The sequence below is a fragment of the Larus michahellis genome, chromosome 3 (genome assembly GCF_964199755.1).
Source record: "Larus michahellis chromosome 3, bLarMic1.1, whole genome shotgun sequence".
Classification (NCBI taxonomy): domain Eukaryota; kingdom Metazoa; phylum Chordata; class Aves; order Charadriiformes; family Laridae; genus Larus; species Larus michahellis.
In genome coordinates, this window is record NC_133898.1 from 48,806,840 (window position 1) to 48,819,452 (window position 12,613).

At 38.2% G+C, this 12,613-nt stretch overlaps 1 protein-coding gene across 1 annotated transcript in view; it reads right to left on the reverse strand.

Moving 5' to 3' along the window:
- Window positions 1–12,613, reverse strand: part of ACTN2 (actinin alpha 2) — a 70,103-nt gene that overhangs the window by 42,310 nt on the left and 15,180 nt on the right. The window contains exons 2-3 of the mRNA XM_074580041.1: window positions 2,568–2,682; window positions 1,138–1,257 (exon numbers count right to left, since the gene is read on the reverse strand). Coding sequence (XP_074436142.1) covers window positions 1,138–1,257; window positions 2,568–2,682 — 235 coding nt within the window. The remainder of the gene's footprint in view (window positions 1–1,137; window positions 1,258–2,567; window positions 2,683–12,613) is intronic.

Sequence of the window (12,613 nt, forward strand, 5' to 3'; positions counted from 1 at the left end):
GAATCAATGAATGCTGATAGATCTCTCCATTACTTCTACAGCATACAGGAAGCTCCTTGAGATCAAGGTTTGGAAGCCAGAATAAGGACATATATAAGCCTGGAGAAATCAGAAATCAGGAAGGGAAGGCTCATAATGAATCTAAAAATGCCTAGCAATGTGAATACAATATAGTTAGTGCTTCTTTCGCACCATGATACTGAGGTTACAGCCAGAGTTTTGGTCTAAGGACGTGTTAGAGGCTGCCCCCAGACTTGACAGCACATTATTGAGGCTATGGAATTGAAAGTAGTTGGATGTCATGCTAGCCATATCACTCCTTTGTATGGTAAATTAAGCAAATCTCCATGGGTGCAGCAAGTTCTAGACAGATCTTGGTCCTTTTTAAACAATTAATTGAATCTCATAGCAGGCACAGGTTTACTTGCAGTGAGAGCCTGCCTTCTTTTGCTCAGAGTTTACATCTATCAGCATTTAGCTAGCCAACTGCACGTTTTTATTTAACTACCTGAACAACAGAACAATAACAAAGTAATAACTTTAGTAAATAACACCTCACCCCACTTTCTTCATATGTTCAGTCTCTCCCCAGCTACCATAAGTTCTTTTGATCACTCCCTTAACTCTACATCTGACTTATAGAAACACAGCTGGCATCCACAGTCAGTCTCATAATAAAATGGGAATAGGTCCCAGCCACCTGGGTAGTGATGTCAGCCTCTGTCTTGTCTGAATAATATCTCCTAAAGATAAAAAAGATCCCATATCGGATAAAGCACTCGCTAGAATCCAACCTGACTTCTAAAGGAGCTCCTTATTTTTAATAATGTATAGGGAAAACATAATGCTCTGAAAGAAGAAATCATTATTCAAACACACACTGAACCACAGAAAATTCAATTTAACTTTGGAGATAAACTAATCTTAGAGCCCATTTATACCCCTATCCCTCTCCAGGTGTTCACAAATTTCCACCTCTCATCCTTTCACAGATATAGGTCAGCAATCAAGGGATTTTTGAGGCACCCATATATAGAGAAAAGCCCGCATAATTTGGCCAAGGGTCTCTGTCAGACTTCTTTGCAATATGAATGCCTAGGATCTAAGTAAGATGCATTGTCAAGCTCTGTCACATACCTTCTGCACCAATTGACACAAGTTTCACTCCTTTGCTGGCGATATAATCCAGAGCTTTGTTGACATTAGCAATTTTATGGAAGCGCATCTTTCCTCTGTCTGGTTTCGGTAGTCTTTCCCCTGCAAAACAATAAATTTAATGTGTTTATTGTTACATACACCTGGCTACAGCCACCCAAGTGATTAGAATTCAAGAGTGAATGTGCCCTGAACATTGTCTAAAATTTAGCAGTTATTTTAACAGGTATTTTTCTGAAAGAATGTCAAATGTCTTTGAACAAAACCCTGAAGAGAATATTCAAATGTTGAAACATCTGACTTAGATCTGTCTGATATAGCAGTAAAATCAGAGTAAAATTCTTGTGTTTGCCCTTAACATCTGGAAGATATGTGAGTGCTTCCTGCTACTCCTGGTTCATTCCTACTGTCCGTGTTAGAGTAGCTGAATATTAAGAAGGCAGGATGTTCTCAGAGCTCATCACCCTTACCTACCTGGTTGTAAAGAGAGGCTGGACTCTGTCTAGCAGATTAGCCATGGCATCCTTCCACACCTGACCAAGAACAATAGCTTTTAACAACCTCATCCAGTACAGCAGAGCAGCTAATTTCAGGGCATAGGCTGATGTGTTTGAATGAATTTATCTTTTCAAGGGATCACAAAGAAGAATAATTTCTGAAAATGTGACTTTCCATTTCATGAACAGCGATCACTTGAAGATCTTATTTCCCCACTGCAATCTCCAGCAAAAACATAAACTGTCCTTTCCATAAAGATGTCTTAAAGATCTTCTTGCCCTTTTTCACCTTTATTGTGTCTCTGTAACTTGAGCTATTCCCTTCCAATTCAGGGGCAATCTGAATGTACCTTGGGGATTGCCCCTCTGAGTAACACATAAAACGGGTGACATAGTGAGTTTATATTAGTTAGTCAAAAGGCGTTCTTGGATGCTCCACCCTTCTGAAAAATGAGACCTTTTACTTGTGACTAAATATTGACCTAGTTTACTTCAGGCACTCACTTTTGAAAGCATTGGTATATCCAATGAAGTCATTAAAAGCAAAGCAAAACTTCTGTACTAGAAGTGGAATAAAATGAATTTGTAACCTAAAGGTAAAGGCTTTTTAATTGTTAGGGGCTAAGACGCTAAGACCAGGTCCTCAATGTCTGTGGTTTGTTCAACACCACTGGGATGTCAGTGATACCCTGATACACTGTGATATTCTGGAAGACAAGCACAAAACACAAGATTTTGCAGATAAGGAAAAAGCAGAGGTTTTTCTCCTCCCTTTTGTTTTACAGTGTGCTTCATCTCTCACTTTTCGGGCTACTTAGAGCTTGTGTTCACTGTTCTGAATTAACAATTTTTGTTCTTTTAAGAATGTTTCAGTTAGCATGCTGTAAATACAGAGCAAAATTTATTTTAGCCAACCTGAGATAACTTCCAAGAGAAGCATCAGTTTGAGGCCATTTCTGAAGTCCTCCTCAATGTTCTCAATCTGCGTGCCTGCTTTCCTGAGGTGGGAATTGCACCAGGCTGTAAACGTCTGTAATAGTAATTAAAAAAAATACTTATCAACAAGGCATTTTCAAGAAGAACTGCTAAGCCATCTGAGTAAACACTGCATCTGAGATTTTCACTACTACCTTAGAAATTTGGATGTCAGATTCCTATTCATTTTATACGCGTCATTGAGTTCAGAATTCTTATCCCAGATATTCATGAAGATTCACAGAACTGCTTGATTAGAAGCAATACTGTGCTAGATTCTACTCATAAATGAATCCCAAAAAAAGATCTATACATAAGGGCAAAATTTGTTTAATCATTACTACTACACTTACCATTTTATGAGCAAATAATTTTGTGTTGGGACTTACCTGTTACATATTCTTCCTCAAAAGAAAAATTGGCATGGTATAAAGGAAACTGTGTGACAGTAAAATGTAGGCAATAGCAAAAATTTCTACTACTTGAATTCATGCTATGATGAACAGTTCTTATACAGATTATCTATGCCAGGAACAAGTAACAAGCATTTCTCAGGGGCAGAAAGTTGTGAGAATACTCTTCAGGATGAAGTAACTGAAGAGAGACTTTATACAGCAAGGGTACCAGCAAAATTGCACCTGCTCCTACCTGTAACTACAGTGAGAAACAGAACACCTTTTGAAAACATGGACAATTAGAATGGATTTTGAAAGTTTACAATAATTCAAGTGCAGAACTTTCCCATTCAGACCCTACAGATATGGCCTGCCTTACCAAGGGTTTTATTTTTAAGCTGTATTCTATCATTTTCAGAAAACGACCACAATTCATGGAACACATAAATGGAGATACTTAAGTTTGCAGGGCAAAAACAACCATGAGCATTTCTCTCTCCATGGAGAATAACCAAGTCTGCTTTTACTTGCAGAGATGAAAAGCAGAACTAACTCCATTAACCTACAAAGGTCATATACCCATCACCTTTTGTATGCATGAAATCCAAACACGGGCTACTATAACGTTTAGTAGCTAAAATTAGCCTGTTTCAAATAGCCATTACTTCTCAGTCTTCTGAAAAATTCTCCTTGCTTTTCAGTGTCTGTTAAGATATACAAAGCAAGTTTGCATTTATTAGGTATTTCAACAGGTATTTAATTCTAGGTATATAACAAAGCCATACATTTTCGTAAGTTAGGCTTCAGCTACTTAAAATTGTCAGATATATGGAATTCCCCTTCTTTTGCTATTTCAAAGTTTTAAAAACATTAAATGTAAACACTTTAAAAAATAAAATATATCCTAAATCCTCATTGTCAATATGAAAATTCCTTTGGCCTTCTTTTTCTTGCCTGTTTTTTTAGACTATTTCATTTCTGATCTCTCAGAAACAGAATAAGAAAGGCCAGCAGATGAAAGGCCTCTACTTTCCCTGGAACTGAATCTTGTAAATTCTAGACAGATTTCATACCTTAAGAAGATATGGACTGAATTTTCAAAAGTGGTCTGTTCTTAAAAATGCAACTTTCTCTTAAAGAATAACAATTCGATTGTTGTTGGGTTTGACTCAATTTATGTGAAGAATTTATGTGCAGCTTGCTGGGCTCTTTTCCCAGAGGTCCTACTGTGACAAGGAGCAGCTTGATAAACTTTAGTTTTATCAACTTCTCCTTTCCAATTGAAAGGAAGAAGCAAGAAGCGCTACAGAATATGGGGGAAGTGTGCAGTGAAATCCCTAACTCTAGATACCCAGAGAGAAGACAGTATTGGAAGTGGTTCTGGGCAGGGGTCCTGTTGACCTGCAGAGGATGAGTTGCAGGTAGAGGCATAAGAAAGTCATTCTGTGTGCAGACAGAGGTAAGTATGCCTGCAGCTGAAGCATCTCTGCAAATACATCTATTTTAATAAAGGGATGTTAGCTTGAAAAGCAATAATTCAGAAAGGTAAACCTTTCCTCATTTTAAGGTAACTGGCTTTACTGAGCTCATGGGAGACCTGAAACCAGGGTGTATCAAGATTCACAACAGAGATATTAGGCACCTGTACCCTCAGGGCTCCATATGATGGAGTCTTAGATGGTATTTGGTTTGTATCATTATAGGGTTAGGATCTATTTTATAAGACTAATTTGTCTGCCTCAAGCAGTATCTTGTTCTAGTGATATGTATCTAAAAAGGCTTAGCACCACATTAAGTCATTTGCAAATACTAAAAACAGTAACGAGCATCCTTGGAAGGAACCATATTATGGTAATATAGAAAAAACAGCTGCTACTGCAGTTTGTAGAATCATTCCGAGCACAGCATGCTAAACTCAAAGAGGAATTTGGAGAAAAACCTCAGCCATTTCCATCTCTTCTTTTATATATTTTATGGTGAACGTTCCAACCTTGTACCACTTGAGTAAATGAGTTTTCCCCATTTTTCATTTAATTAAGAGTTTAATGGCAACAGCCACACCAGTTGAGCAGTCTTAAAAGACAAATCTGATTCCTACCGTGAAGAAAGTTACTTCTCTCTCACTTAGTTTCTTAAGAGGAAATGGAACCTGGCACTTCTTAGCTCATATATGCATATATAAGTATATATATATAAAAGCAAATTAGAATTTTGTCCACCTCTAATCTTACTGTGGTCCTCTACTTTGCCTCTTCAACAGCTGATTCAGCTTACTGGATGCCGCACTGATACACAAAACCCAAAAGTTTTACGCAAAGATTCCAAAGTTTTCAAGTAATTTAAATAGTTTCTCTTGGAAACAGACACTTTTAGAGCACTGCATTTGCTGAGAGACAAACTCTCTTCTCGATCTTGTTCATTTTATGAAGACACTAAGCAGCCAAAATTGCTGTGATATAAACAAGGAAAAGATGCTACTACTGCTGAGTCAAGCCGTTTTCAATAAATAGTCTGATGCCAGTCACTGGTTTTACAGGCTCCCTTTTTATATCTGTAGGTTATTTAAGATTCTTTCCAATACTATTGGGGTTTGTCATTGACATTGTAGCATTCTGAAAGATAAACGTGGAATTACCTACAAAGCCTCTATTCATGAGATAACAAGTTCTGCTGAAGCACTCTACTGTGCATAGATTCTGTATTGAGACTGTCTGTATCTAGATAGTTTAGATTATCCTCTATATCTAAAATAAGAAATTTAGGTCTTTTATCTGAACTAGATCTTCTCAAAGCTTTCTGTTTTACCAGTGCACCAAGTCATGAAATGGTGCTATCCCCTTATGACAGTTGTTCTGTGCCCCATGGAGAGTGTAGCTGCAGTACACTACAGCAGACTCTCGGAATGTGGCTTCATAGCCTGGTGCCTTCCAAACTGGCTTACTTTCCCTAGGACTATAAACATGGTTATAGGAATGCTACTTAAGGAAGTGTTCACTAAGTTTCAGTGATGCAATCCATAACTGACTGTATTAAAGCTACTGTACAACCTAACTTGCAAATTTTAACAGTTTCCACAATCCACATTTTATTTAACCCTCGTCCTTCTATTCTTATTGTGATACCACTTGTTCTCACTGCTTTGGCTTTAACTAACAGTTCTATTCATAGTTATTAAGAAACAATTCAAAGCACGTTTAAATCCTAGAGATCAAAATACAGCCAGCATATAGTACCCTACAAATTTGTAATCCACTGGGATTTAAATGCTATTAAATGACTTAGACAAAGCAAATTCCTTTTTCTGCTGAGTTGTACAGTACATTTCAGAGTATCAGATTGCCCAGATAAATAAGACAGGACTGAAGGCACCAAGCTGAATACCAGAAGGGATACAAGTGCCTAGAAAGTTAGACATTTCATTTTATAATTTATTTACCATAGGTGGCTCTACAAATTTAAAAAATAAATAAATAAACATTTATCCTTTCCAAAGTTGTTACTACAAAAGAAACTTTGCTGATGTTCTTAGATGAGCGACCACAGAAGAGGGGATGCAGGGCAGGAAGCCAAACAATGTGCTGACCCCACAGGTAAATGTTCTCTTAATTCACTATTAATTGTCTACTGCTGTCACAGGTCTATTTTGAAAGAGCTAATTCCAGAAAAGGGAGAGCAGTTTATGTTCTATGTCCAAGTAGCCTCGTTGTGAAGACTGCCAATAGCACATTCTCCCTAATTTGGGTTCACAGATCTGTGATTGCTAAGTGCGTAGCCAAGAAAAAAACACCTTACCTGGTAACTTATTCAGGTCACTTAATGTTACAAGCTCTTGACAAGCAGAATTGCCACAAAGGGGCAGGAAAAGGAGATACCCCTAATCGATTATCAATCAACTGCAGCTAATGCCAAGAAATAATAAGGTATGTCCGCTCTGTGCAAATATTTTTACACATGAAGGACATAACTTTGATTGAGAAAGTGGTATCACTGAGAGCTGAGTTGTCCTACACTCCTGAGAAAGCCCACATGTCCTTTTTATGTGACTGTAATGACAACTTACTTTTGATAGTGCTTCAAAGCCAGAAAACAAGATGGTATAATAACAAGTTTCATATTTGCATGTGATAATAGGGATAAAGAGAATTGAGAAAGCATCAGTTACTACCCTTTCCAATACTGTTACCCATTGGTGGCTCAAAAGACAACTTGTTCTACCTGCTGAAGATACAGGGTAAGTGTCTAGTTTGGCCTTGACAGTGAGTCCAAAATGTACATCACCAAACCAGCAGCATAACTTGCATGGGAACATATGCAGGGGATACACTCCACAAGTTCAGGAAGATTTATTTACTTGCACTCAGAACTGAAATTGAGAAGTGGATCCACGCCAATAAAGGACTGGAGACCTGTATCCTATTCAGTATGTATATCTCATAACAAAGGTTAACACTGCCTTTCACTCTCTTCTACTCAAATCAACTTCTGTCTGCTATCATATTTACAAGTTTTAAAAACTAATACTTGTTTTAAAAGGCATGTGTCTGCTTGTCTGTACCCCTACCAGAAACGCTGCTGGCCCACGAGTCATTTGTTTGTTGAGTTTCTAGACTTTCTGTAACATTTACATAAGGAAATATAGACAAAATCCCATTTTAACCTATGAGTTATGAAAAATTTTGCATTAATAGAAGAAAACTTAATACGTCTTGTGTCTGTTAGGTAAGGCAGAAGCACAAGTCATTTTAAGTCGACCTTAAATTCTAATACCCAGAGCAGGAGAACACACCTGAAGAAAATTAACTTCAAATATAAACATTCAGCACATTTGTTGATATACATAGGTTTTATCCCTAATCATCTCAGTTTGATAGAGTTGTTTCTTAAAACTCTGCTTTGTAGCCCTTCTTCTAAAGTATTTTTCCTCTCTACTTGTGCTAGCTGAGGGTCTTCATTACTTGTAGGCTAAATGGGATGCAGTGATTCACTCTGTAGTTATACAGAACATTACTGGGCTCTGCGCACATGGCAAGGGTGGTACAGAAGGAGCTCTGCCAGAACATTCCCACTAGGCCAGACTGAGGTTTCCCCTTGAAGAATTGCCCATCTGTCTGCTATCCATGTTTTAAAATATAAGTTGTGAACCTGCAACGTGATCTCCTAGCTCCTGTGTCCACACAGTGTTCTAATGACTGCAGGATCAGGGCTTTTCTCTGGGCTTGAGATGTAGTCTGCATTGGCCCTTGTTCTCTTAACTATTTACTTCTGCTCTGAAAAGAAGGGGCGTGAAGGTGAAACACAGCAGAAAATTGCACAGCCTTTATAAACTAGCTTGATGTGAACCAATGACTGCACATGGCATCTTTCAGATGTTCCTAGAACATCTAGATCAGCTATATTTTTAGTATGTTAGGTGCATGAGTATATTTTTATGAATTGAAAATACATAAAATCTTACATCGTACTTGTTGGTTTGAATTATTATTAACTGTCCCCTTGCTCTTGTTTCCCCTTGCAGTGGAAGCCTAAATGCACTGGTACATGTTAATAAAATAACTAGAGTAACTGTAACAGGAGAGGTGGTTCACCAGTACAACTCAATCACGCCAAAACATTTGGTAGGCAAAGTGGGATTTTAATACTAAACACACCAGAGCACAGCAACAACTCAAATGAAGCCCAGTGAAAGCGTAGTGAAGGATGCCTTAAAGGCTAAGGTAGGTCAGATGTTTAGTGTGTTCCAAAAGGTCATTAAAAGGAAATTCTCAACTCATAGGCAGCAGGTCAAAGCCAAATTCCTGGGAACAACAGAAAGGACAGCATAGAACTGTCTCACAAAGGCAGTTAATAGAATGTCCAGCACAAGGTCCCCATAACCAAAGCTGGGGAAAGCCCTCCCTGCTCCAGCACATCCATCCATATAGCTGAACAGATGGTGTCAGACACGATATGCTAGCATATTCTGCACTGTCAGCAGATCTGCTCTAGTAACTAAGGAAACTTCACCCCAGTTCCTTAATTTTATCATTCACAGGAGACGTCGTCAAAGGGATGCATTCATCACACAGGATATTGCGCATGTCTTGCTAGCATTCTGCATTTTGCTTGCATGGAAGAGCCTGGGGAGACCTCAGTCCTTACAAAGCAGGTGGCCTAATGCTATGCGAGTCTAGGGTTTCCTGTAAGACATGCAACCCCCTCCAAGCACTGAATGATTGCACGTCAGTTTTACAGTGCTCACTCTTAACAAAAAAAAACAAAACAACCCAGGGCATGTAAATATCCCTTCAAGAATAATTTGGCAAGGTTGAACCATGAGAAATATCAAGATTACTGAGCCTTTTGTTACAAAGTGAGTGCCATTAGTTCGTTCTTTCAGAGGAGACAACCGAGAAAGGTTATCTTGTCCCATTGGTCTAAAATGGAAGAAAACTCAGGAGGCAGCAAGATGTATGGGAAATTCAGTATGGGTCACTGCATGCACTGTCCTCACATCAGCCTTTTTTTCTTAAGGAAAGAACAGGAAGGAAAGGAAGGAAGATAAGATGTTTCACAAGGTCTGTGGAGGGGTTAAAACAGTTAAAATATTGCAAGGTTTATTAGGAGCAGGCAAATATCTTTATTGGATTGCCTGAGATAGCTGGGAAAGACGGAGAAGTTTTCAGGCGCATAAGCCCATCTTGACAGGTGAGAAAGAAGCATCAGTCAGTCTTAAGCATGAAAATGTAGGTAAGTCTTCAGACAACTCAGGACTTTGATGGACCATTGGTATAATGCTACAACAGCTCCATTACATGAAGGAAGCTCCTTCCTTTTTCGATACTGTTGATGACACCAATTTATGAATGTTTTACAGCAGCAGGCATCTGTGTGGCCCAAATGTGGAACTTCTCAGAATACATGCAGTGCCATAGGGTTGCCTGCTTGTGTATTTTTATCAGTTTAAAATAATTCTGCCTCTTTTAAATGTTTTTTCAATCAGAAACATTGATATTTTAGAAGTAGGAGCACATGCAATGTTTAAAATCCCATTTGAAACTAAAAAGTGTTCAGGATCTGTAGGAAAATTCTGGTCTAAATCTACTTTTCATTTTTGAAATTTCAAGAATCACTCAAATAAGAGAATCCTGCTCAGAAAAATAATGCAGAAATAAAAGAATCAAGAATCCAATGAAAATCTTTACTAAAACCATGGGCATGGTTTTACCTTGCATTATAAAAACTGCAAGATACCTTTACCCATTCTTATCTTTACAATATAACTACCTACTCAATTTGTTAACGTGAAGGAATTAGAAAGACAAAGGAACTGTCGGAAAAAAACTCTACTGTCTACTTCTGGTGTGTTCTTCTACTTCTGAATATTTTTAACACATTCCTATCACTAAGCAAACCAGAGCAGAGTGGTCTGTGGTAAATTTACATGTGCTAAACTTAATAACAAAGGAAGAAACACAGTGTTATAGGTGATGAAAGGTTTGGCATATCTTATTTACGCAGAAGTGGGAAACTTTGCTAGGCACATACCACCAACTTTTGCAGAATCCAATCTTATATTTAAAAAAATAAAACTTCCAAGGACAAGCAAGTAAAAACTTATGTTGTGCTACCTTTCTAAGCCTGCATTTAGGTACATGCATGTCCTCCCCTCATGATTTTGCCTGTCTCAACTCTAGCCATTCGTCTAGTTCCACTAGTTAAACTAGAGTACTTTAAAGGTCCCCCCACCAGCACTCTATAGAAGCAGGTCTGTTTTATGTCACATACCTAAGCTGGTTGCAACAGCAGAGAGCTATTTATCTGAGAATAAAAACAAAACACAAAACCATGTGATGGGAAAAAAAAAATTTTTAGCAAGTCAGAGAGTTTATTCCTACTAATGGTGAGTAATGGCTCACTATTAAGCAGAAGGGCTTATTAAGTATACTTCTGTAGGAATCTATCCTAAACCATTTCCTATAATACACTTTACTCACTCATTTAGATGACAGAATAGAGTATATGTTTATAACATTTTAATATGACAGCAAAATGATGGGTCTGTAAGTATGTTTCATGACAGAGCTACAATTCAAACTGATCTTGACAAATCAGTGAAAAGACTTGAAGAAAGCTGGGTGCAGATTAGCAAGAAGTCTGAAGTACTGCCCTCCTCCAGTAATGAATAACTGCAAAAACACAGGATGGAGAACTACTGGCAGGGCAGTAGCACTGAAGAAGTGGAGCTGGGAATAACAGTGGATCACAACCCAACCTCATTAAAAAACGTGCTGTTATAAAAGGCAAACACAGTACTGGAATGTCTAAGCAGAAGAATGCTGTATCAATATCTGAAATATTTCTTCCAGTTTCCTCAGTGCTGGAAAGGGATTAGCTGTAATATTTCCCCCTCTTTTGAGCACAAAATTCAAGAAGAATATGGATCAGTTGGAGAGAATCCACAAAGCAGCCATGAAAAAAATAAAATTCTAGAAAACTTCATCTATGAAAAATATAGAACCATTGGATGGGTTTCATCATGAGAAGTTTGAAAAAAAGAGTAATACTTGTCTCAACCATTCAAGCAGTCACAACAGAGAATAAATCAGTTCTCTGTGTTCACTGAAGATAGAGCTTAAGATAGATAGTCACGAGCTTAAACAACAATGAGGAAGATTTAGATTCATTTTTAACTCTAGAAGCACTGAAGCACTGGAAGAGATTGGCCGGGTAAATGTGAAATCCTTCTTCTTGGACATCATCAAGAACAAGTTAAATAAATGCGTTGAGAACAGCATGAGCATATTTGCTTCTGACAAAGTAAGGGAATGGACTAAATGCTTTCCCAGATTCTGACAGTCATACTGTCTATGATGTTCATGGAAGATTCCCATCCTAATTGACATCTACACTACAGCCTTGAAAAGGGAGAATAGGCAAGCAGACTTTTTCCTTCCTGATTCTGTGACTGAGAGGCCCTAAAACTTAGAGATATATGTATGTTATCCAAAGACTACAAAATAAGTCATTCAGCACAAAACAACTCCCTTTTAGGAATCCAAGCACTTGGCATGCAACAGATAGCTGTAAATTTTGATTCTGTCAGGGTGTTCTTTCTGTGGTGATCCCCATATCCCTCTCCTACTTTCATATGACCCCTTAATTTCCCTCAGCAAGCACAAATATTGGAGGAGATTTTTCAGGGATATTGGAGAAAAAGAAAGTAGAAGGGTGAAGACAGAGAATAATAAAGAAACAAAGCTGAAGAAATGTAATAGGATAGAGGGAAAGAAGATTCAAAGTCAATAGGCTGAAGAGTGTTTGCAGAAAGTTAAATATAAACCAAATTTAAATGAAAGTGGATTCAATGATCTGTTCTGTGGGTACATACAATTCCTGAGGTCTGTATTATGATCCTGGCAGCTCTGTGGAAAGAGACCTGGGAGTCCTGGTGGACAGCAGGATGACCATGAGCCAGCAATGTGCCCTTGTGGCCAAGAAGGCGAATGGCATCCTGGGGTGCATCAAGAAGAGGATTGATTAGGATTAAATATTAGGAAGAATTACTTTACTGAAAGAGTGGTCAGGCACTGGAACAGCCTGCCCAGGGAGGTG